The 25829-nt window shown below is 28.5% G+C and overlaps 4 protein-coding genes across 4 annotated transcripts; 1 reads left to right on the top strand and 3 right to left on the bottom strand.

Moving 5' to 3' along the window:
- Positions 1-1362: 1362 nt before the first annotated feature.
- LOC145838946 (uncharacterized) lies at positions 1363-8716 on the bottom strand. Its single transcript, XM_082946568.1, has 2 exons — positions 7289-8716; positions 1363-1400 (listed from the first exon to the last, which is right to left on the bottom strand). The coding sequence occupies exons 1-2, from the start codon at positions 8658-8660 to the stop codon at positions 1363-1365; spliced, it is 1410 nt and encodes a 469-aa protein (XP_082802694.1). The 5' UTR covers positions 8661-8716.
- A 1125-nt stretch (positions 8717-9841) lies between these two features.
- Positions 9842-11383, bottom strand: LOC145838935 (uncharacterized). Its single transcript, XM_082946557.1, has one exon. The coding sequence runs from the start codon at positions 11381-11383 to the stop codon at positions 9842-9844; it is 1542 nt and encodes a 513-aa protein (XP_082802683.1).
- A 2030-nt stretch (positions 11384-13413) lies between these two features.
- On the top strand, positions 13414-14969 carry LOC145838924 (uncharacterized). Its single transcript, XM_082946547.1, has one exon. It carries the CDS (start codon positions 13422-13424, stop codon positions 14967-14969), a length of 1548 nt encoding a protein of 515 aa, XP_082802673.1. The 5' UTR covers positions 13414-13421.
- A 2317-nt stretch (positions 14970-17286) lies between these two features.
- LOC145838913 (ADP-ribosylarginine hydrolase CG3568-like) lies at positions 17287-18636 on the bottom strand. Its single transcript, XM_082946537.1, has one exon. The coding sequence runs from the start codon at positions 18634-18636 to the stop codon at positions 17287-17289; it is 1350 nt and encodes a 449-aa protein (XP_082802663.1).
- Positions 18637-25829: the final 7193 nt, after the last annotated feature.

The following is a 25829-nucleotide window of genomic DNA, read 5'->3' as shown; positions in this document are numbered from 1 at the left end:
TAGAAAGAGGCCAAATTGGCAAATTAGAAGAATGAAGCCAGTCAAAGCAGAAACCAACCAAGAGAAGAAGGATGGTAAGAGGATGTTTAATGCTGTTTTAGTGGCATTAAAATCTAGTGACCTGAAGGATAATTTCATGAAGCATAAAAGTTAGCTAATGCCTTTTTTAGGGATGTGAATGTCACTATGGTTTTTGTTAATGAGAACCTGAAAAAGTCTAGTAGGATTTTCCTTGGTCATGCTAGGAGATTCTGAAAAGAAAATGGTTGGAAGTTAGGATAAAAAAATGGAATCATCAGAAATTAAGTATGATGGTTAACCAGCTATTATTTTAGACTTTACAGAAGACCTTCAAAAGTTTCAAAATAAATAGCTGTTTGTTGTCTTTACATGTAAGTAAAAGTATAAATATTTTTTTTAGATGAGTTGTTTAAAATCTAAGACTAATAGTTTTACTTTTATTGATGTCCACAATGTCTGTAAAGTTTATCATAAAAATTTTAAATCTACAAATTTGGACTCGACCTATTGTGATAAATGTATGAGATGGATGCATTTAAACTGTTGTGGAATACCTGATCATGAGTTTCATTTTTATGTTAATAATGAAGATCCTTTTTATTATATTGACTGTGTAAATGAACTAGGACTAAGTACTGTTGGTAGTAGGGGTTTTTTGCAGATCTTGTTTTTAAAAATTTTCCCATTTATATGACTGTTTGTTTTGTGAGGGATGCACTTATAATAGGATACATATTGAATGTATCACAGTATCTGTTAAAAGGTTGAAAAAATTATACAAAAATGATTTACTCTTTTTTGTAAAACTTGTGAATTAAGAATGTCTGTTAATAAAAATGATTACATTTGTTTAGTGTGTAAAAAAAATGTAAAAAATAATTGTATATATTGTGAAATATGTAGCAAATGGTCACATTTTAAATGTAGTAAAACTTCTAGTTCCCAATTTGTTTCTTAAAGTAAATTCAATGAACCTTTTTTTTTGTTTTAATTGTTTAGTACAGAAAATACATTTTAGTTTAATTAGTACTACAGAATTTGAAAACCTTTACCTATATCATATTAAAAATGTAAATCTTCTTGTAGAGTATGTGGTAATGCATGTAGAAATTCTATTAAAAAAAGTATTAAGTGTGATTTGTTTAATGTATGGACTCATTTTAAAAGTTCAACTTTAACTCTCATACAATTTGAAAGTCATGTAAACAATGAGGATGAAACTTTTTATGTAAAATTTGTTTTGATAATGTTTTCCATTTTATAAAATTAATAACACAGAATTACTTCCATTAAATTATTGTCTCACTAATGAAAACAATATTTCATACATTGATACTGAGCCTACTGCTGCTTCTTCACAGTACACCTCTGCAGACAGTCTAAAAACAAAATTTTGAATAGCAAACTTTGCTTTTTACATGTATATATAATAAGCTTATCAAAAAACTTATCTCTATCAGAAGAATTAATGATTTCCTAAAGAACTTTACCTGACATAACAAGGGTCTGTAAGACCAAATAATACAATCTTGATTTGAAAATGTTAAATAAATACACATTTCACTAAACAAATTCTTTTTCAAAAGCAGGAGTTGGAATATACAATAATAACTCTATAATATATACACTAAAAAATGAACATAGTTTTCCATAGTTAAAAATCAATTTTGGTAGAATTATCAGTGGGAGTAAATAGTAATAAATATTACTAGGATTAATTTATCGCCATCCAGGGACATCAGTTACAGAATTTACCAAACAATTTTCAGATTTTTTATTGAATATTGCACTACAAAATAAAGATACTTGCATATTCTGGGTAGTAAACATAAATTAACTCAAAAAAGATGAGGAAGCATCAATTAAAAACTATTATTATGATTAAACTTGTAGCTTTGGTTTTCCCAATGTGATTAATGTTTCAACAAAAATTACTAACCTGGGAGTTACTCACCCGCAAAAAATTCAAACTCAAATGTACTTTTATTAGATATTTTTGATCATTTCCCACTCTATGTAAAACTAAAATATTGTAACCAAAATAAGACTAATATGAATTCTAAAATTCAATTTTACCAAGCCTTTTCTAAAATGAACACTCAAAGACTTATGATTGATACCTCCACAACTTTCAATAAATTTTGAATATATAAAATTATCCAAAGACTCAATACACTCAAAGTTTGAATGCTTAATAGATAAAATCAAAGATAAAGTGATAAAAATAAAACTCTGAAAAAACTGTCAAAACCTAAATAAAATTCAAGTCAAAACACTCAATTACCAAAGGTATTCTTAAATCTATTAGGCATAAAAAGAACCTTTACAAAATATCTTGCAAAAATAACTTTAGTAAAATACATTAAAAAAATATAAAGTTTACAGAAACAAATTAAAAAAGATTAAAACATTTTCAATAAAATATATTTAAAAAAAATTACAAAGTTGTTATAAAAATTCAGCAGACTTGGAAGGTAATTGATTAAATTACAAACAGACAAGAAAAAAACATTTCCCCCACTAACTTGAAATAAATGAAAAATATTTTGTTAATACAGATAAAATTGTAAATAACTTGAACCTATATTTTGCCAATGTTGGAAAAAAAACTTATTCAAAACAGGAATTTTATCTAAAATCCTCTTGTTGTAGAAAGGGTAACAAGAAAATAAGGATGTAAATTATCATAAATATCAAAACCTAGGGGAGAAGACGGTGTGGAGCCCATAGTAGACTTTGGTTTCCATTGTCAATATTGGCAGAAATGGGTCAAAAAAGGGTGTTTACTATTTTTAAACTTAAATAAATGTTTATGAGAAATGTATATGTATATAACTACTTTTAAAGTTTTTGATTTTTTTTTTCATTATAGTTTTAAAGTTAGCTCAAAGTACTAGTTACAAGCAAATGATGAGCAGCTCGATGACCAAAAGGTCTTTCTTAAAACTATTCCATTGAACTTAGTTGTGAGCTTTTACATTTTTTCTTTTTTTCAAAAAAAAAACATATATAAACATGGCAATTGATTTTTTTATACACACAAATAACAGTAAAACGTATGCTCTGACAAAAAGCTTAAAATAATTTCTAATTTATGTTGCTTTTTCAGGCAAATATATTCATACTTAAACTATCTATTTACTAAGTATTTAGAAGATTTATATTTATTTATAATTCTTTTTTTGAATATGTATCGACAAATGGGTTTTAATCTTGCAATACTTAACATATAGAGTTTTATAGAGCCCTAAATAAACCAAAAAAAAAGTTGCATTGGACAAGACACTAAAACTGTATCCACGGTGTATGATCCAATAACTGAAGGGTTTTTTGTACACAAGGTCCTTGGATCAAACTTTTAGAGAACTTTTTTTTGTTGTCAAAAAAACAAAGTTGTTTACCCTTAAAAAGTGATTTACAAAGCTTAAAATAAAACCACTATTATAAGGTAAGTAAAAAAAAGAATTCAGTCAAATATTAACTATTGTTATTTAGTTTAAAAGTTAGCTTTGACTATTAAATTAAATTACTGTGATACATAAGAACAACTGTACTGCTAAAATTATCTGCTTATAATTAACAAAAGTTATTACATTTGTGAGTGAAACAAGGATACATATATTTATTTTTTTCTACTTGGAATTATAAATACTTAAGATAATTTAATACTTTTTAAAAAAGGTTTTGTTGCTACTGTAATGTTTTAATTGGTTCACAAGCTTTGTTACTACAAAATTTGTAGTACAAGCCACTAGTGTGCCTCAATATTTTGTTTTATTTTCTCTTTTAAAAAGCGCCTACCAAAAACGTCTATTTTGTTTTTGACTCATCTGGTTTTAACAGCTTAAATAACTCTATTAAAACCGAAAATTAAAAAAAAATTAACAAACTTATATAGAAAAAAAAAATTCTACGCTTATTGGTATAATCAAAGGATCTTTTGAATAAAAAAACATTTTATTCATGGTATTTTTAGTTTTTTCATATTACAAATTTTTAATTTTCATAATAAATTTTTTATCATACTTAAATACAGGTTTGTTTTAATATTTTTTTTGTTTTTTTTTTGTTTATAATGTGCATATTATTAAATAGATTAATAAAAAAAAATACGTCGAGCAGATTGTAAAAGCAGTTTTAAAAAAATTAAAAATTTTCGTCAACAGGATTTAAGTTATTTATTATTTTAATTTTATGAGATTTTTTATAACTGCTTTTATCAAGTCTGGCGCCGAGCGAGGCGTACTTACTATAACATGAAACTATTTTTTATTTGTTCTGGTTTTTTTACCAAACTCTTTATTCAAACCAGTGCCATTATAAATGAAAGTTCTATAAAAACAATCTCTTTATTACTGCTCTTTTACTTTAGTTCGTCAAGATTATACGCTTTAAAATCTAAGTGTAGGGAACTATAGTATTTACGACCGCTTGGACCAGATCATGGTTTCCCAAAGTGAGAGATATCGCCCACGTAGAGACGGTGTTAACTATCAGGGAAAGATGACTTGTAGCGAAAAAGTAAATAAGTAATTAAATAGTAAACAGGCGATAAATAACAAATAAGACATTTTGTCAAGTTTTTGCCATTAATGAATTTATTAAAACAAAACATTCCAGCAGTTTAGTTAAATAATTATGTCTGTTGGCATGTAAATACTGCACCAACAGTTTTGTGAGTTTTTTAACCAAATTCAAAGAGTTTAACTTATAATAATAAAAAAGTTATACTATCATATCATGTGTTCTGAAATACAAAAAAAAATAGTAACCCTACAAAGATTATAAGGTATAAAATTTTAATAAACATAAATACTTTTAAAAATTAATACTATAAAAATTATTAAAAAAAATTATTAAAAGAAATAAAACAAGTTTTAGTATAATAAATTAAGCTCGTAGATATAGCTATCATTTTGATTCTTCAAAGTTATACCCCTAAATTTATTACAAACGAAACTTTTCAAAAAAAAACTGTTCTCTTTCATCTTATAGTAAGTTAAATTTAACCAAAAATTAATATTTTAGTAACTCAAGTATAAAATTTTACTGATTTAGCAAACTGTTTTATAATTTCAAGGCATAAATATTTGTTAATCGCAACAATAAATCTAGATTAAAATTGTTGTAAAATATTTGTTCTGAATTAATCATAAGGAATTTTTGAATTCGAGTGTGAAATTTGTATTAGGAACTATATCTACAAACAAAAGTAATGTTCTTTTTTTTTTATAATTCAACTTTGTATTATTAAACTAACTTTTTACATTTCAAACAAACTTAAAAATTACCTTTTAGACAATGAACTATGATTTAAAGAAAGTTTAGTTTCTATTGTGTTAAACCTTTTTCTTAATAAATTTACATTTATTTTCGAGCCTTTTCTACATAAACAATTTATAATTTCATTTAATAAAATTTATTTATCAAGTCAAAACAGTAATTAAGTAATGAATGTTATAGGAACTTTATTCACCTGTCTCATTGCAAAAATAAAAAAATTGGAGCTAACTAGTTTCGTACGCTACTCGAAATCACTATAGTATTTTCTAATAAAAATATATTAAAAACAATGAAGTAATAAGTGCTTACATTAAAACGGCAATTAAGTTTATTTAGTTTGTAATAGAATAGACTATTAGTGTCTTAAACAGATTGCAATTTCACAGTTTTAGGAGATACAGTTTTTTTTGTTTTAAGGAGTGGTTTAAAGTTTATTGAACACGATGGAAAAAATCAAAGCTCAAAGATTTTAGTTAAAGGATCTGAAATAAAGAAAGACCATTCTGTAATCGAATTGAGCTACACTTCAAATAAAATACGCGTAAATACCTGTATAAATAAAATGAAATGTTTATTTTCATAAAAGCTTGTATTAAAAATATTGTTAAATTATTTTTTAAACAAAAAATGTTTTCTAGTAACTAAAACTATTTAACTAGGCTACATAATAAAAAATGATAAAATGTATTATAAATGTCTCATTCTAACTACTGCCTTAAAACGCTAGATCATACAAATAGATTTTATCTACAAATTGTTTCTTTATTAAAAAAAATACTTCTTTATGTGAAGTATTTTATAAATTGCAGCTTCAAGCATCAAAAAGTTAATAATTTTATAGTAACATGAAAAATTCTGATAATTTTAAAACAAAGTTATAAAGTTATGGTAGTTTGGCTCACAAAAAAAATGTCTAAATTTTCAAATACCAGTTAAAATAATTTACACAAAGAATAAAGCTGTTATTGTAAAAGCAGAGAAGATATTAAAAGATAATTGCGAAGTAGTTTAATTTTTGATGTTAATGATTTTCATTTACAGCATGACTGAATGTTTAAAGATCTTATTTTCTACTGTTGCAATAGCTAAATCGATTTAAATATAACTTTATTTAATGAAGAATTAAAGAAAACATTTTTTTTTGATAAATAGCTCAAAGTTTAACTTTTTAAACAGTTTTACTTGCATATTAGTTTTCTTTTTTTAATATTAAAGTTGTTATATAATCTTATGTAAAAGTTTACTATTAAGAGTAAGAGTAATATTAAAGTTTTTCATGACATACTAAATTGGCAATCAGCTAATAATTTTTCTATAATAATGCAAATAAATTTAACTAACAAGCGTACAATAAGGAAGTAATTATTACGACGTCATTTTAATTGCCTAAATTTTCAATTGTGGTTTACTTTGTAAAATACCAAGTAAGCCTATTGTTATAAATTACCTATGACAACCTATGGCTAGAAAATTATAACAGCTAAGTAATTTTTGCACTATTTTTTTTCACTTTATAAAAAACTTTGATGATATTTACAAATAAATAGTACACTTAAAAACAGGTACTTTATACAACTATTAGCTAAATAATTTTTATACACGAAACTTAAATTTAAAATTGGTATCTAAAATAGTTGTAAAAATTTTTTTTAATGAAAGTAAACCAAACAGACAAGTTTTAATAAGTTTTTAGATAATAAGGTTAGATAAGGAACTAATTTCAATTGTTTTCGGAAGAATAAGTACAGTTTTAATTCGACTAATTTATCACTCAATAAAATTTTGATACTATGTGGGTAAACGTTAAGTAGATAAATTTAAATCCTTTATAGAAGCTAAAATGACTTTTTAAGTTAACAAAATTTCAATTGATATAGAAACCATTTAGTTAATTTATAAGTATAAAATGAGTAGTAGAAAAAAAGGATAGTGCACTTATTAATTTATATACACTTAAAATTAAATCAAAGTTCGTCTTTTATACTTTTCTTTTTATTATCTTCCGGTTCTTCGACGAATATTTCTTCCTTATATCTATCAAATAGTTCAAATACTTTATCTAGGTTCGAATTTATTTCGTCTTTTTCAACAACACCGTCAGAGTTTTCATCTAAAGCCGAAAATATTTTCTCACCGCCCGGCTTCGAACCGCGTAAATGTTTAATGTAGATTTTGACAAAGCTTTCTTTCAGCCATTTATCGCGTCTTCTCAACACAGACTCGACGTATTTAAAATCAATTAAATAAAACTCCAGGTCTACACCGTTTGATGGATCTCTCTCAAAGACATTTATGTAGTTTTTCAAATCTTCTTCGTTCAGGAGTTGAAGCTCAGTTTCGCAATCCAGTTTGCCATCTGAGTTTTTATCGATTGTTTCCAGCATCTCAAGTGCTCTTCTGTTCAATTGCTTCTGCTCTTTTCCCTTATAATTTCCAAACATTCCGTCTTCTATCATCATGTTCACTAGCTTTTCTGCTGTGACAACACCATCGAACCTACGGCATAAACGTTCAAAAAGCTTACTTTTCCCATACACTTCACTGTTTCCCATAGTTTGGTATTCCTCTACCCCGTCATACTTCCAAACGTACGGAAATTCCGACAGAAACTTTGATTCAGGGACGGACCCGTCTTTTGGGCATCCCTTGTTTTTAAATTTTATCAACCGGGCAATCAAAAAACTTACGGCCATGTTTCTGTTTTCATAAGAATTCACCTGGTGCCAGTATACCGTGGGTAGAAACAAACAATCACCAGCCGACATCTTTGCGGAATGCCACGGAACCTTTTTCATTTCGGGGAATTTTTCCAAATCGACAGAACTCGGATCCAGCTTTGAAAAGCCTCCCACTGGTGCGGGGAACTCAGGAGCCACGGGCAAGTCATGGGTGTGGTTGGGGTGAATCAAGACCCACTCTTTTCTCCCCTCCAGCAAGCAGTTGATCTGGTTGAAGGCGTCCGCGTGAAGCGCGCTACTTGTGTTGCCAGAACTCATCCACATGTTGATCTCTACAACCCGCTTGTAGTAACTTCCGCATAATATGCAGTTTGGCACCAAAATTTCTTTGGCCATCGGGTCGGGCAGCTGAGTGACCATGTACTTGTCTTCCGTTTTGTAAGTTTCAAGGAAATGTTTTATTGAGTCCTGCCCCAAGCCCATGTCGCCTGTCGGAACATTATGTTCATTAATCTTACTTACCTTGCTTTCAAGTCTGACCCTTAAATTTCCGTATTTCTCTATCAAGTACTCGTCTTTCCATAGGTTGAAAGCGGGCCAGGTAGACCCGAACGACTTGAAGATGACAGGTTTACCCACACTGAAGTACTCATCCCAAAACTGTTTGGGTGAAATCATTTCGTGCAAAACGTCTATATGTCCTTCTGGTTTTTTATGGAGGCCGAGAGGTTTTAGATGACCAAACTGATCATTCTGACAGATAACATAAGGAACAATAATTAAAAATAAATTAACTGCGTTCATTTGGTTTATTTAAGTACCTGTAAACGTATAGTTGATGAAGTTTTTAAAAATGAATGATAATTAATTGCAAATCATGAAGTTTTAATTATCGTTATTTTTAAAAAACTTTTAAATTTATTATTTATAAAATTCAAAAAAATCACATAGCAATGTTTTTCAAGTTGATTTAATCAAAAAATTGTTAAATATTACTTAAAAGTTAAAAATTGTGCCTTTAAACATAATAGTAAAGCAATACATCTGTTTCATGTTTCCTAAGATAGTTTGACTATAGTTGTTTTTGTTTAAGTGTTTTTCAGTTATGTAGTTAAAGATAGTTATAAAATATTTTAGGAGCTGAATATTTTTGTTAAACGACTTCTTTTAATGACGTATTTTAGAGTAGCAGATCATGGTCAAATTATAGAAGCAACTAGTCAATAAAAAAAGTCACCATTAGAAAATTAAATTACGATTGTACAGTCTACTTATAAAAATTGAAATAAAGTTAGAATTTTAACACAAAAATGAAGCTATTTTTTAAAATTTATACAGTTTTAAGTTCACAAAAGAGTTAAATTTTAATCATTTTAGGCTTAGTTTAAACACAAGTATAAGTTACAATGGTATAACAAATAATGTTTTTTACAGCTTGTAAACATCTGATTTAGTTCAACTTATCACATGCAACATTGTATGATCAAGTAGGAGTAACCCATACGAATACTTCACTAAATTTAATTCAATCTAAGCAATAGTTAGTTTCTTAAAATTTTTACATACAGTATAATAAACATTTTACACACAGTTATCGAAGATCTAAACACTTAAACTAAATTATTTTATAGGTGTTGTAATTCATTAGCTTAAAACCTAAAATTGTAAGTTTGAATTTCGAATTTAACAGAAGGTTTAAAATTGAAAAATACATATGCTAAAATGATCAAATGTTTATAAATTTTAATTAAATATTTAAAATTATAAATTTAACAAAAAAGCAAATAAAGTACAAAAGTAGATACCTAGCTAAAATAATAATAATAAATTATATTAGTTAATACTCAGTATATTTGAAACTACAGCTCTGTTCTTTTAAAACGTTTCAAGTTGCCAGATTTGCTTTCGACAACATCAGATCTGGCTTGCCTGTCGAACATATCTAGAAACTTGCTCAAGTTCATACTCAGCTCAACTATGTCCACTGTTCCGTCAGAGTTTCCGTCCAATATAGAAAACAACCTTACCCCTCCGCTGTGAGAAGACTTGAAAGACTTCAAATAAGCTTCAATAAAATCGCTTCTGGTCCAAAGCTGTCGCGAGCGCACGAGCTTCAGAACTTTGTTTTTGTCGATGTGGTAAAACTCGTACTCTTCCCCGTTGGCCGGGTCGGGATCGTAAGCTTCGGACAGCTTGATCAGCTGTTCTATGTCCAAAAGCTTCTTTTCGATGTCACAAGAAAAGACGCTGTCCCCGTTCGCATCGAGGAGTTGTAAAATTTCACTCGCCTGCTCTTTCAAGTCGTCCAGCTCGTCCTCATTCACTTCGTAATCGTCAAAATCGTTCAGAGTGCCCTTGTAATTTTCCACCTCTCTAGCGTCCACCAATATCCGCAGAATGTCATCAAAGCTCAAAGCTCCTCTGGAACCCTCGCACCATCCGCTCAGCGTCTCGTTGAACTCAAACGGATCCGGGTTTCCCATCGTTTGAGTGCCGAAGCCGTCGTACTTCCAAACGTACGGCACTTCCGACAAGAGCTTCGGGGTGGGCGGCTCTTCGGAGCAACCGCTGCTGTCAAAATTGCCCAAGCGTGAAACTAAAATGCTGACGGCCATGTTTCTTTTTCCGTAGGAGCGCACCTGGTGCCAGTACTGGGTGGGGAGAAACAAGCAGTCCCCAGCCGACATCCTTGCCGAGTGCCAGGGGATGCTTTTCATTTCGGGGAATTTCTCGAAATCTACAGAGTCCACGTTGATCCTGGTGAAGCCACCGTAGGGCTCGCCCACTTCCACTTCAACGGGCAGCTTTTTCGTGTACCTCGGGTGAATAAGCACCCACTCTTTCGTGCCACTCAGCAAGCAATTGATCGCGTTGTCGGCGTCCCTGTGCAGCAAGCTGGTGGTATTGCCCGAGCTCATCCACATGTTGACTTCCAACATCCGGCCGTGAAAACTTCCGCACAATATGCAGCTTGGCACCAACACTTCTTTTGCCATCGGGTCGGGCAGCTGAGTCACCATGTACTTGTCTTCCGTTTTGTAAGTTTCAAGAAAATGTTTAATTGAGTCCTGCCCCAAGCCTCGGTCTCCGACAGGCGTGTTATCCTTTTCGTATTTGCTTTCAATTTTAACTTTCAAGTTTCCGTAGTTTCCCGTTAAGTACTCGTCAGTCCAAAGTTCATAAGACGGCGAGTTCAGAGCGAAGCCTTTGAAAATAACCGGCCTTCCAATTTTGACGTAATCCTCCCAGAATTTTTGCGCGGGAATCATTGTGTCCAACACATCAATGTGTCCACTGGGTGGAGTGTGGAGCCCGAGCGGCTGTAAGTTTTGAAGACTTTCAACATGCCTACTTTGAGCTATTAAAAGCAGAAACGTAAACTTTATGATTTCAAAAGTCATTGACTTTTTGTTTTGATTCTTCTGCTTTCTTAATGACTTTATCCAAAGAAAAACTGTTGTATAATATAAACTTATTGTATAAGTAAGAAAAATGTACTTAGTTTAAGAAGCCGTAACTTAGTTGTTTTTATAAGATTAAATGTGTTTAACTAGAAAAATTGTTTTTTCTCTAACTTTTGATTATAGATAACTGTAACTATAACAAATTTATATAAACATCATTTTTCAAAAAAAAAATTAAACGGAAATAAATATCAAACAGTTAATTTTTATTTCTAAAATAAGTGTATAACATACTTGAGTTTAAATCATTTTATTGCTAAACACGATGAACTTAATAAAAGTTTATTTTGCTAGTGAAACATATAAAGACATATTAAAAAGAAAAAGGCAATGCAATAACTTTTTTAGCTATCGTTTTTCCTTAATCGAGAAGTAATGTTGCAACAGATTGTTTATTAAACTTAAGTTCTCTTTTTTCAATTTTTTTATAAAAGTGTTACGACATAAGACTTATATTTTAGTGTGTAAAAATAATCGTTACACACTACTACGCTTTATAAAATACACAAAAATTATTAGTTTGTCTTTCTGTTAATGCGAAATAATAAATTGTATTTTAGTTTATGAAAGCTTTTTTTTAAGTTTCAATTAAAACAATTCATCAATTTTAAAACTATTTTGTGTTTTTAATTTTCAGTATTACGTTGATTTTTAATTACTTCAAAAGTTTTTTGCTGTTATATTAACATAGAACAGTAGAAATAATTAAGCTAAGTATTAATTTAAGCAAGTTTTTATAAATTTTCGACAGAAAAGCTAAGTCCGATTTTGTTGAAAATAAGTCTGACGACTTAAAATGTTTTAAAAGAACATAGCTGTAATTTTAGATATACTTAATATTAATTAATACAAAAAAAAACTTTTGTTGGATAGGGAAATGGTTTTTATAGACTTGTACTTACTTGCTTTTGTTTGCTACTTGTATAGTTTTATAGAGATGATTAATAAAAAATACTTTAGAGTACACTTAAAGTTTATAATATCTGAGTATTGAAGCTCATGTATTTTGTTTTCTTTTTTTGATATTCAAACTTACAACTTAAGTTTTATAAGCCAGAGAATTACAACAAGCGGCAACTATCTTATTTTAGAGTTTGAATAAAAACTATAAATGTTCAATTTTGTAAAGTATTGATATTTTAGTAATTGTGTTTAAAATGTTTATTATACAAAACATTTAAAAAAAACTTAAATGAGCAAGACATGGCTTCATAAAGATTCAACTTATTAAAATATTTATAAAAATTATTGTATTTTGATCAAATTAGTAAATAGTTTAACTACCTTAGATAAATACAAGCTGCAAATAACATTATATACCGCAACATTTTCACTTACAATTGTGGCTCTCGTCCAAACTAAGAATATAATAACTAAAATTTATATTTTCAGAAGTTTGAATTGTATAAACTGTAATATAACTGCTTTTTATGTAGTAGTTGTTTATAATATTTCAGTTTTTATAAACAAATTGTAAAAACATAAGTAGAATAACTACATATTTCATTTCAATTAATGACTTTCATTGTTTACTAGTTGCTTCTATAACTTTATAATGATCTGCTACGATTGAGAAAACGATTTAAAAAAAATAAGTATTTTATCTTTGAAAGTTCAAAGACATAGCTTTTAGAAAATCTTAAAGTACACATACCACTTATGTACAATATATTTCGGTTAAAATATTGTAAGAAAATTTAAACAACAGTACTACTTTACTTTTATGCTTATGGCAAAAGTATCAAACTTTTAAATAATATCGATTTGTTTGTTAAAATCACAATGAAAAATATTGCTAAGATGTTTCTACGGTTCGAACGAAAATATTCATTATAATATGCAAAATTATAGTTCTTAAAATAATTATTTAAGGAATTTTTTTTTAATTAACCTTTTGGTTATGAACTAAATTTAAATACTATTTTATCTAATAAGTTTAATTAAACTTGTTTTTCATAGAATATTAAAAAACAATATGAACTTGATCAATCTTCTTATGATATTTGTTCCTTATGTTGTCTGTCAGAATGATCTATTTGGTCATCTAAAACCTCTCGGCCTCCATAAAAAACCAGAAGGACATATAGACGTTTTGCACGAAATGATTTCGCCCAAGCAGTTTTGGGATGAGTACTTCAGCATGGGAAAACCTGTCATCTTCAAGTCGTTCGGGTCTACCTGGCCCGCTTTCAACCTATGGACAGACGAGTACTTAAAAGAGAAATATGGAAATTTAAGAATTAAAACTGAAGCTAAGTTTGAAAAAGACTATACTCCGGCAGGCGACATGGGATTAGGGCAGGACTCGATGAAACATTTCCTTGAAACTTACAAAACGGATGACAAGTACATGGTGACCCAGCTACCCGACCCGATGGCCAAAGAAATTTTGGTACCAAACTGCATATTATGCGGAAGTTATTACAAGCGTATTGTCGAGATCGATATGTGGATGAGTTCTGGCAACACGACAAGTATGCTCCACAGGGACGCCTTCAACCAGATCAACTGCTTGCTGAAGGGCAGAAAAGAGTGGGTTATGATTCACCCCAACCACACCCAGGACTTGCCCGTGGCTGTTGAAATCGGTGACCCGATTGGAGGCTTCGCGAGGCTGGACGTTAACTCCGTTGACTTTGAAAAGTTCCCCGAAATGAAAAACGTTCCGTGGCACTCGGCAAAGATGTCGGCTGGCGATTGTTTGTTTCTCCCAACCCAGTACTGGCACCAGGTGCGTTCTTATGAAAACAGAAACATGGCCGTCAGTTTTTTGATTGCCCGGTTGAAGAATTTTAAAAACAAGGGGTGCCCAAAAGACGGGTCCGTCCCCGAATCAAAACTGCTGTCGGAATTTCCGTACGTTTGGAAATATGATGGGGTAGAGGAATACCAAACTATGGGAAACAGAGACATATATGGTAATAGGAAAATGTTTGAATACCTTTGCCGTAAGTTCGACGGTGTTGTCACGGCAGAAAATTTGGTGAACATAATGTTAGATAGTAAAGAAGTTCGAAACTACAAGGGAAGTTTAGAAATAGTCGGAGAATACAAGCTCGACGAAAGAGAACGCAAAATATTGAACAGAAAAGCAGTTGAGATGCTGGAAACAATCGATAAAAATTCCGATGGCAAACTGGATTGCAAAACAGAGCTTCAACTCCTGAACGAAGAAGATTTGAAAAACTACATTAATGTCTTTGAAAGAGACCCAGCAAACGGTGTAGACCTGGAGTTTTACGATATCGAATTTAAACACGTTAGGTCTCTGTTGAGAAGACGCGATAAATGGCTAAAAGAAAACTTTGTCGAAACCTATATGAAACATTTAGGCGGTTCGAAGCCGGGCGGTGAGAAAGTATTTTCGGCTTTAGATGAAAACTCTGACGGTGTTGTTGAAAAAAACGAAATAAATTCGAACCTAGATAAAGTATTTGAACTTTTTGATAGATACCGAGAAAATGAGTTTGTCGAAGATAGAATAAGTGATCATGAGAGGGAAAGCACAAAAGACGAACTTTAATTCAACTTAGATATTTTTTTTTTACAAAGTTAAACAACTTAACTATTCATTATTATCTAATACTCGTAAAATGATTATTACAGTAACCTCTTACTACTACGCGCTCATTAAGTTACGCGCTCTCGTTTAGTTACGCATTTTAGAATTCTCTCAGAATAAAAAAATTTAGTGTTGTACAAATCAAATTTATCGTGTGTATCAGTTAATAATATATACATCTATATAACTTTTTCGTTTCTAATCAAATGCATTACCAGAAAACAGCCAATATATGAAGTAGGTATATTTGCTACCTCTCGTTTAATTAAATTCTTTCGTTTAACTACGCACTTTTGGTGTGAACGAAATGTTTGTTTATTCCAAGAAGTTACTGTATTTTAAGAAAATACTGTTTTATAGTTACTGAAAATTTTGTTATTTTTTAAACATTTTATTTTATCAATAACTCACACTGATCTGGTGCAAAGTGTAAGTTATCAAAGTTATGTATAGTACTTATAAGTATATCTTACTCTTTTAAATAGCTGAAATCATCATTCACAAACTAGTAAACTTTTTTATTTTTGGTTGTTAAACTATTTTGGTTAGTACTTTTTTAAACAAATATGTTATTATTCAAAATAAACTTCTTTTATTACTACTAACTTAAAGTTTCAATTCAAATCATCAGAAGTTGACGTCTTTCTACACGCATCGTCCTTTGAGCACATTTATGTGCTTCGATATTTTTATAGTGTTCAATAAACATTATAATTAAAGTATAAATAACTAGTTATTATAATGATCTTTTTTTTTCTCATTCTCTTAATCAGCTGTGTAATGTATTATGTACTAGCTTTCATTTTTACCTAATTAAATAGTTCAACGTTAAAACTTTACTACCTTTTAAGTAATTCAGTTCTTGAACATGTTGTAAAGCTATACTTATATTCATTTAAAATATAAATTCTTATAATAACATCATCCTTATTTTTGATATTTACATTTTAAAATCTTTTTAAGTAAAACCTTTTGGCTAAGTTTTGTAATTGGAGCACAATGGTCAGATGAAGCAATGGCATTAAGTCGATGTTATAAAAAAATTACACTAAGAATGCGTACAAAGACTAAATAAGGTGTTATATTATATTTTAATGACTTTAACTACATATAAATCATGACTTTAAACTGTATCCTGGTGTATGACTCGATAACCGAAAGGTTTTTCGTACACCAGGTCCTTGGACCAATGAGCGCTTTAAAACAGCTTGTTTTTAAAAACTGACAAAAGTCACTTATACATAGATGATCGGTAACTAACTAAGTTAAAGTCTTTTTTACAACACCGTAACTTGATTAAACATCAATTTAAGGCTTAAAATTTGACAAAACGTGCAATAATATTATAACTGTAAATTAAATGCCTATAAGTAAGTTTTTTAGCTTTTTTATAGTATAGTACATCGCAGGCCGCAATTTTCCAACTTCTAGGCCAAAGTATCTTTTACTTACTACTTTTTAAATTTATTTTCAAAATTATAACTCGATAACCGTTAACAACTCGATAACCGAAAGCTTTTTTCGAGTTTTAGGACTAAATATTTTGAGAGCTTTTTTTTTTGTCATTCAATAAACAATTATTTAGAATTGTACTTATTTCAAAGACTACTAATTAAAGTTTAAATTTGTGATGATAGGTTTTAATGTTTCTATCTAGATACTTCTATCTAGAGTTTTTTAAGCTTCATATATTTGCATAAAACATTCTTTTTTGCATTGATAGTATTAAACTGTTTATTAAACTAGTAAAATTTAACTGTTTGAGTTACTAAAAACAGAATTATTAGTATATTTTCACTCAATAGATTATAGATCAACTCTATAGATAGATTATAGAGAACAGTTTTATTTTTCTCTGAAATTCTTTTTGCAATGGATATAATGATATAAATTTAACTTTTTTTTTTCATTCTTTAATAAAATTGACTTTAAATAAAAGATTACATGGCTAATTAAACTTCTTATGATACCACTTACAACTAACAACAACCTTTTTTTATTTAATTTTTTAATGTAGTTTCGATTAAAAAAATAAATTTATAAACAGCTCGGAAAAAACTATATTTATAGTTTTATTAGTTATTTTTTATTGAAATTTTTGCTATTATAAGTCAACTATAGAGCATTCTACCTAACAAAGTGTACTTAAACATGTAAATTAGTTTTCTAACTTTATTTAAAACATTTTAATTCGTGTATACATTATAGAAAAACTAGGCAAACTCTGAAAAAACTACCAAGGAGGCGCCGAAATTACCTAAACATTTTTCTCAAATTATTAAGGATAAAAAACAGTGTTTCTGCCGCAAAGGTTCAAATTTACATCCGGGTTCTGAAGCTCGGATATCGTGCTGCAGGCAGCAGCCGCGGAATCCCCCGACCCCCTGATCCTGTTCTTCTTCTTCGTCGCCGTCCAGTACTCGTTGCCGGGGTAGGAGTTGCCGTCCCAAGCGTACATGGCGACCAGCAGCTTGCCCTCATCCTCGCCCCGCAGCTTGGCGGCCGGATCTCTTTTAGAAAAGGAGACTTTGCAGTCGGACCCCGCCGCCGTCCTAACCACCTGATTGTGTCTGACGCTTCCCTGGTAATTTTCAATCCAGGAGAAGTCAACGTTGGCCACGTGGGTGAGGTTCAGTTCTTTCAACAGGTCCACCGCCAAGTCGACGTAGATGGTCGGCTGAATCCCGTTCGGTAGTCCCTCCGGTTTCCACATTCCCATTCCTAACCCGACAATGTGACAGAACGCCTTCTTTCCGGCTTCCTTTCCCCTGCAGTCCGCTTCGAGCAGGAACGGTTCCAAGACTGCCCTCATTCTCTGGCGGTACACGATTTTGTCAAAGTACGCGACCGCGTTTGAGAAGCCCAACTTGAACGAAACGAAGCGGTCTTTCATCGCCTTGCTTACGTAAATCTCGTCGTAGCTGAAAAACCTGTCATTCGGCATGTCGTAGAAGCGCGCCCATATGCTGAGAACCTTGGTCTTGATGCTGTTTTTGTCAGCGCGCGCGCCGTAACCGTTGTTGGGGGTGTTCTGCTCCCTGGTAACCAGCATGTGTTTCCACTCCACGACTCCAGGTTTCTTCAGCCTGGCGCCAATGCAAGCGATGTACACTCCTTCTGTTTCGAAACTGTCGGGGTTTCCCGGCACCGCGCTGTTGTTTCTGCTCCCGCTGTTGATAAACAACGTCGGCGTCGACACCATCAAGAAGGCCGAGAACGCCATTTCGTCGTAGCTCATGAGGTTTTCCAACACGAAAGGTTGCGTTTCGCCTTTCGTTCCGATCCTGGTGAAAGAATTTCTGTACTCCGAGCCGTCTTTGAGCATGCAGTGGTCGTTGGATTTGAAAAAGGCCAGGGGTCGTTTTGTTAAGCACCGATCTACAAACTGCCAGCCTTTAAAGTCACCGGCGTAAACCGCCTTGTATATCGGCTCATTTTTCATCAAATTGATAAATGCTGTTACACAGGGTTTTAGCTTTCTGTACAGCAAAGGACGGGTTCTTTTAGCGTGATCTAGAATGACTTCAGCACATCCCTTCTTCTTGCTCAGTGTTTTTATGCTGTTAGTAGCAACGGGATAAAAATGCTTGTATGGAACATTGTTCAATCTTTTGATAAGTTTATCCATTTAGTAACTACTTTATAAGCTTCTAAAATTTAAACAAAATAAGAAGGAAATATAAAACTAAAACTTATTTTTATTTACTATGATTTTTTTTTTCAAAATTAAACAAAACAATCTATAACAATGACAGGTTTGCCACTCGTTTTTTCCAGGTTTTTCAAGTTTCTTTCAGGTTTTTAAAAGTTCATTTTTGGGTATATTATTAGTTTTAAGTTAATTTCTTTATAAAAAAATGTGTTAAACAGTATAAAAACATTAAAAATGTACTAGAAAGTTACTTTAAATGTGTTTTTTTAATAAAAAAATTTCAGAAGATGACAAAAAATCTTATCTATATGATAGATTTTTTGTGTCCAATCGAAATTTTACTAATTAAAATGTTAAAACTATCAAAATTCCAGGTTTTTCCAGGTTATTTTTGCCTAAATTGTCGAATTGTAGGTTTTTCCAGGTAAAGTGGCAACCCTGCAAAGATCTAATTTTATAGCTGTACCATGATTTTGTCATAGAAATAAATAATTATTCCTTTTAAATTAGCAATAGGATAACAATATAAATTAAAAAAATTACATTTTATGTTACTTGGTGTTTTTTGCCGGTTAGCTTATAAATGAATATCATACAGTAAATATTTTACAGTCTTTTAATGATTGACTAATAGAAGTCTAGAACTTAAAAAAATTAAAAATGAAACACACTTAAAACCAAAAACTGTTAAAAGGTTTCCAAGATATGAGGCCACTAGGGGTTGATTTTGCTAAGTTTGGAGAACTTTGCTTTAATCGAACCACTTAGAAAAAATCAAAACAGTAAACTACTAAACATTACGTGCTGGATAACAATTTGTGTCTTTAAAAAACCATATATATTATATTACTGAAGTTTGAAACACTTTTATTTCAGTGAAATTCTCTAGCATTCAGGCATTGATCATTGAACAAAATCTCAGGTAAAGGCAGTGATATAATTATCACTATATTGTGCATTTAAAAAACAAAGTTCGCAGCTATATATGATATTTTAAGTTATGGTTGTAGCAATCAAATAATTTAACAACTTATATGTTTTAAATAAACTTATTAAAGTTATTCTAACTTTTTAATATAGCTCAGGTTTTTATTTTCTATCTTATTCTTTCTAATTTCAATAAACCAATTGTTCTTTTTACATCTAACAATAATAAATACTTTAAAAAAAATCTTAAATTAATCTTGTTTAGCTCAAATAAAAAACCACAAAATAGGATAAATTGATTTTAATACAAAAGTTTATAAAAAATAGTATGAAAACACTAAACTTTATCAAAGCAGTTCAATGTTTAAATATCTTCGATATAAAAGCTTTAACTAATTTAACAATTTCAAAAATTTTCACTAACATTATTTCTAGTTTTTGAAATAATTTAAACAAACATGTAAATTTACTTAGGTTACTAACTTCACTAAAAACAACTGATAATTTTTTTTTTAGGAGTTGTGTTTTAATCCTTTCATTAAAAGGTAACAATTCTTGTAATTTTAAATAAGGGTTAAAATTATTAGCTGTTATAAATACTGCTACAATAAAAACTTAAATTTTAATGTACTTATGTGTTTTCAAACTTTTAAAAACTGCACTTGCACAGCATTTCAGTAGTTTAGAATTTTTGGGTTAAAATTATCAAAATAGGTTATCCTTAATTCAAAGTTTTTACAATATTTTGTTAGAAACTATAACTTTCACAGAAATTTGTTCCACATTCTGGCTTTAGCAGGGTTTGACAAGCAAATAAAAACTCAAGTATTTGTAACAGTTAAATCTTTATAGAAAAGTTTTGAACAATTTATAAATAAAACTAAAGCGATTGAAAAAAGAAAAACTAATTCAATATACATACATAAAATTTATTTTTAAGTTACAAAAAATTAAAATGACTCCAAATTGAAATTGCATAGTCTGTAAGAGTTGCAAAGAGAGACACTTTAGTTCATTGCTAAAATGACATTATTTCAAAAATAATCATATAATAGCAGAGCGAAGCCCTACTAGTGATAGTATGTCAAAAGAAAAGTTTAGAAGTTCCTGTGAAAATGATAACATTTAACAAAACAATATATTCACATAAAATTAAAAACAATTTTAGACTTAAATTCTCATTAAAAAATTAAACAAAATTTCTACTATTATTATACTTAATTAATACAAAATATAATCAAACTTTATGAATAATACTAGAGTATAAAACTGTAAAAATTCTATAAAAAAATCATTGCAAAGTTAACTAACTTATCTTCACATGTTCTACTTTAAGAAACACTGCTCCACAATACTGATGGTATTATACAACCTTATAAAATTCTACTGTTTTAGTAGTTCAAGTTCTTTGTTTACTTACAATATAAATAGTTTGGTCAATTTTCAGCAGATGTGAATACTTTTGTCCATTTCTGTTTTTTTTAAGATAAGGACTTTTTTTGTATTTAATGTTCAAAAACAAAATATTTTACTATGGGTTTAATCAGCAATTTAACAAAGTTTTAACTTTTTACAGGAACTTTTCAGTTGTATATTACTTTTTCTAATACACCAGGGCTAAAAAAGTTGTTTTGACTCTTATTTATGATGTTTACTTATTTTAAAAAGTAGGTTTTTTAAAACTATCAATTAAAATACTTATTACAATGTTTACTTAGTAGATGCTTAATATAGAATATTAAAACAGAAAATATTTTTTAATTGAAGTGAATTAAAATTAATGAAAGTTTTTGTATAAAAAAAATTGAAGCTATTATATTGTATTTTCTATTTATCTTATAGACGCTTAAAAAGGGTAGGTCTATTAAAATTTGACTAAACGAGGAAGTATAAACTACTATTACTTATCTATTTTTTAGATAGTTTACATTTTTTTATTTTTAGCACAGCTTATTTAGTTTTTAAGGAGTTGTTAATTTGAATAAACAGTACCAAATAAATCGGTTCGGCTGCAATATTATAGTGAGATTTTTTTTTATAAAATATTTTGCAAACGAGGTATAGTAATATTATAGCAGTGAATAAATATTTTTTATAATCTTTAAAATGATCCATATAATCAAATTGTTTATATATTAAGCCTTAATTTTAACCCACCTTACACAAATGTTTAATAAGTAAATCTAAAAAAAGTTTTAACCACCATTTAAATTTAAACTAAAACAGATGTATGTAAAAGTTTAACCAATCAGAAACGTTAGAATATGTAGCTGACAGAAATAAAGTAGAGCAGAAATAATAATATATACATATATCCTATAATTACCATATTTTTAATTTTATAAATATATTGATTTTAAATACCATAGTTTATTATACTTAGATCGTCAATTGTCTAGTAATGAATAATTTTATTAGAAAATGGAAACCTGTAAATTGGCTAGCATTAGTTATAAAAAAAATAAAAAGAGCTATGAGAAATTTCAGGATGAATTAGAAATAATTTGATGTGGCAAGTATATTACAAGTCATAAGAAATTTTATTTTTCTATCATTTTGTTTTCTTCGTTTATATCTGTTTCATTCTATATCTGTATCATTTAATTTTCATTAACTATCAAAACATATAAATCAAGATTTTTTTCTAACTAAGTTATAAGTTGAAACATATGTAAAACAAAACAAAAAAATTTTTTTTTTAGAATCAAGTATTAAAAGCAATATTTTAACTACATTAAATAAATCTAAATTATATTTGTATAATTAAAACAAAGTTTAACCTAACAAAAGTTTTAATTCTAAAATACTTCAAAGGCTTTAACTAAATTTATTTGAAATAGAAAGTAAACTAATTTAGTTGCTTTTTGACTAAACTAAAATCAAATAAGCTTACAGTTCAAGAGTTGAGAAACTATCTGGTGAAGAAAGCGTCAAATACAAAGAAATACTATTTACACAATGTTTAAGCAAACAATACAGTATTGTTGAAATCTTTTGTTTTTTCGTATACCATTATGTTGTAACTGAAAGTTTATAAAAACATTTGTTTTATCAAATCATGTAAAAAACATATTTCAAGTTTTAATTCGTATTTAAGCACCTTAACTATTAAAATTTCAAAGTTAAAATACGGTTTTTAGTAAAGTTAAATGACATAAAAAAGTTTAATTAAACTGTTTAGAAATGGTATAAGTAAAAAATTTTAAATAAAATGGGCATCTTAAGTCAATAAAATAGTAACACTATTAAAATAAAGAATTCTGAAGCATTTATAAAGTAAGCTTGTAAATTAGTCAAATCACTTGTAAAAAAGTATTATCATGCACTACGCAGTAAGATTTCAAATGGTGATGTAATTTTAGAAATTTGTTACTTTTGTTTGATGTAAATTAATTATTTTACAAGAAAAAGAATAAATATATAAAAAATCTAAAAACATTTTAAGTTTTGAGTAACTGAAAGCAAAAGTTCGAAAATTATGCAGTAAAGTATTTTAAATGTGTGAAAATTTTGTTTATAAAACTAAGTTTATATAAGCATATTTATGTAAAATTATTAAGTTATAAAACAATTAGTATTATGACTTAAATAATTGTATTAAGCAAACTTATTTAAAAAAAAAAAAATTTTCTTCTTTTACAACTTATTTAATCAGTTTTACTTTTTAACTTAAAAATAAAACAAATATTTTATACAGGTTGAACAAGAACATAAAAGACATATATTGATTATATTAATCTCTAATATTTAAATGCTGTGTTTGATATATGATTTCTATTTTTAGAAAACCCATAAAGATTATTTAAACTTATGAAACTTTTGAGCACTCCTATTTTTTTTCTATTAATTAGAACAAACAATCTACTCGTAAATCCATTTAGGTGTAGTACAGATTTAAAAAAATTATTGTCTACTTAGTATTTGTTTTAATTAAACAAAATTAAACTTGTAAACATATTTTTAACTAACACAACTTTCTTCTAAATATAAAAGTTGTTTACTGCTAAAAGTAATTAAACATAAATTTAATTTTACTGATCTCTAGAAGTGCAGTTTATTAAACAATTAGGTATTTTTAAAAAGTTTAAACATAACTGATTCATTTTCGAAAAAAGTTTATTTATTAATTTCGTTTAGCTCTCTTCAGAATAACATTGCTAAAAACTATGAATATTGTAGAGTAATGTTAGTTATATATAATGAATTTGAAAAGTCTAACAAAAAATAGTTACGTCATAAAGTATAAAAGTCTGTTTAGAAAAAGTTTGAAAAATAGAATAAAGCTGTACTGAACTAACTTGAGGTAATTTATAAGACAAAATTGCTAAAACAAAAACATTTAAAATAGTAGAAATTTTTACCTTAAACTAAATTAAATAAAAAGCACATTAAAAATACGACAATAACGACAACAAAAATAATACTACTAAAGACCCTATTTGTAAAGTATTAAATTGTAAAAATCCCTTTGTTTGCAAATTTTTGGCTCGCGAGATAGGTATTTTTGTTGTTATTTAATTATAACAACTAAATAGTAATTGATAACTTTTCTCTTATACTTGTATCGTTTTTAAGCACCTTAATATTTTTTAATACAATTCAAAAAAAATTCTTTTTAATTTAATTATGTAAATTTAACTACATAAAAACTATAGTTTAATCTTTATTTTCATAAAGTTTATTTGCTTACGAAAATTCTAAAATACAAAACTAAAGCCTTTAAACAAACTTAATTCGTGTTTACTAGCTCAAACTGTAAAAAGTTTTTGAATATCGCTTTAACAAGAACATTTGTTAGTACCCAAATACTAGGTTTATTCATAGTTTCCATCTATTAATTAGCTAAAATCTACACGTGTTCGTAACTGTGTTCAGGTAAAGACTTTGTTTTGTTAACTTAGATATTAAAACGTTCTTTAAAAACAATATAACATACAGTACTAAATGCCTACGGAATAAAGGAAGTAAGCAAAACTTATTTTTTTTCCTTTTTAAACTTTTTTTTGTCTTTTATATTCTTTATTAGTCTAAGGAACAAACTTATTTTAAGGATATAAAGTTTTAAATTTGTAAACGTGAATTTATCAGTGTTTGTTTTAATTATTAAAATTTAATTTCTATAAATATAAAAAGTGTTTTTACAGAGAGAATTAAATTTTAGCTTGTGTACCATGACCAAGATTCTTAGTTTAATTTAAATAAACTTTTGCTTTAGTTTATAATTTTTCAAAACTTATAAATTTCACTAGTGAGTATTTTCATGGTCGTCGTATGATGCAGTCAAATTGAAAGACAGAAAATTAAAAAATAAGTAGTCTTAACTTAGACATTTATTCAGTAAAAGCTATTTTAAAAATATATATCCTTTTATTCTCCTGAAAAAAATTATTTGCCAACTCCAAGACAAGTATTCCACATATTTTATACAACTTTTCTAAAGTAAAACAGCTTTCTTGGTTTTTGCACAAAATTGTGAATATTTTTAGACTAACAATTTCAAATCTATGCAATTTTATTTACTTTATAAAAAAACTCTCTTTCAAATTTATAATATACTTAAAAAATTTTGAGTTAAAAAGTTAATCTTTTACAGCAAGTAATTGTGTGTTATGTGTAAGCTATTTGAGATTTTTCGGATGAACACATTGTAAATTATAAACACTAAGCAGCAGCAACAAGCTCTGTTTATTTAGTTTTGAACCACATCATCTTATTGCAACATATTTTATACAAACTATTTAAAATCAAGCTTTTAATTGAGTTTTATTAGTTCAATAATTTTTTTAATTAATTTTAATGTAGTATATAGTTAATGACGACTTTGAAAAAACTCAATGCTGAAAGTTTCAACATCTAAATTCAGTGGTTGAAAGATTATGTTTCCTGATGGTGCAGGAAAGGTCCTAATCAGCTTTCAAAACTCAACATGTGAACATTGCAATATTGTAACCCATGGCCCACAAAAAAATTCCTGAACTATTTAGTTTTACAATTAATTTGTTGTGTTTGTTTTTAAATATGCAAGTAAACATAACAAACTTTTTTTTTTTGAATATGAGTGCTATTGCAATAATTAACTTATGAATAAAGATCAAGAAACTCAAATATTTACTATTTTAAAGTTTCAAACTTTTGTTCTCTATGGCAAATTTGAACATAATAATGTTCATTTTTGTGCATTTACCATTTTAAATCTCATTAAAATATTAAATAGTATGGATAAAGGTAAAAGAAGTATTAAA

This window comes from Thalia democratica, chromosome 1, assembly GCF_965202585.1.
Source record: "Thalia democratica chromosome 1, ktThaDemo2.hap1.1, whole genome shotgun sequence".
Classification (NCBI taxonomy): domain Eukaryota; kingdom Metazoa; phylum Chordata; class Thaliacea; order Salpida; family Salpidae; genus Thalia; species Thalia democratica.
Note: the sequence above shows the minus strand (reverse complement) of the source record. Positions and strands in the feature narration are given on the sequence as shown.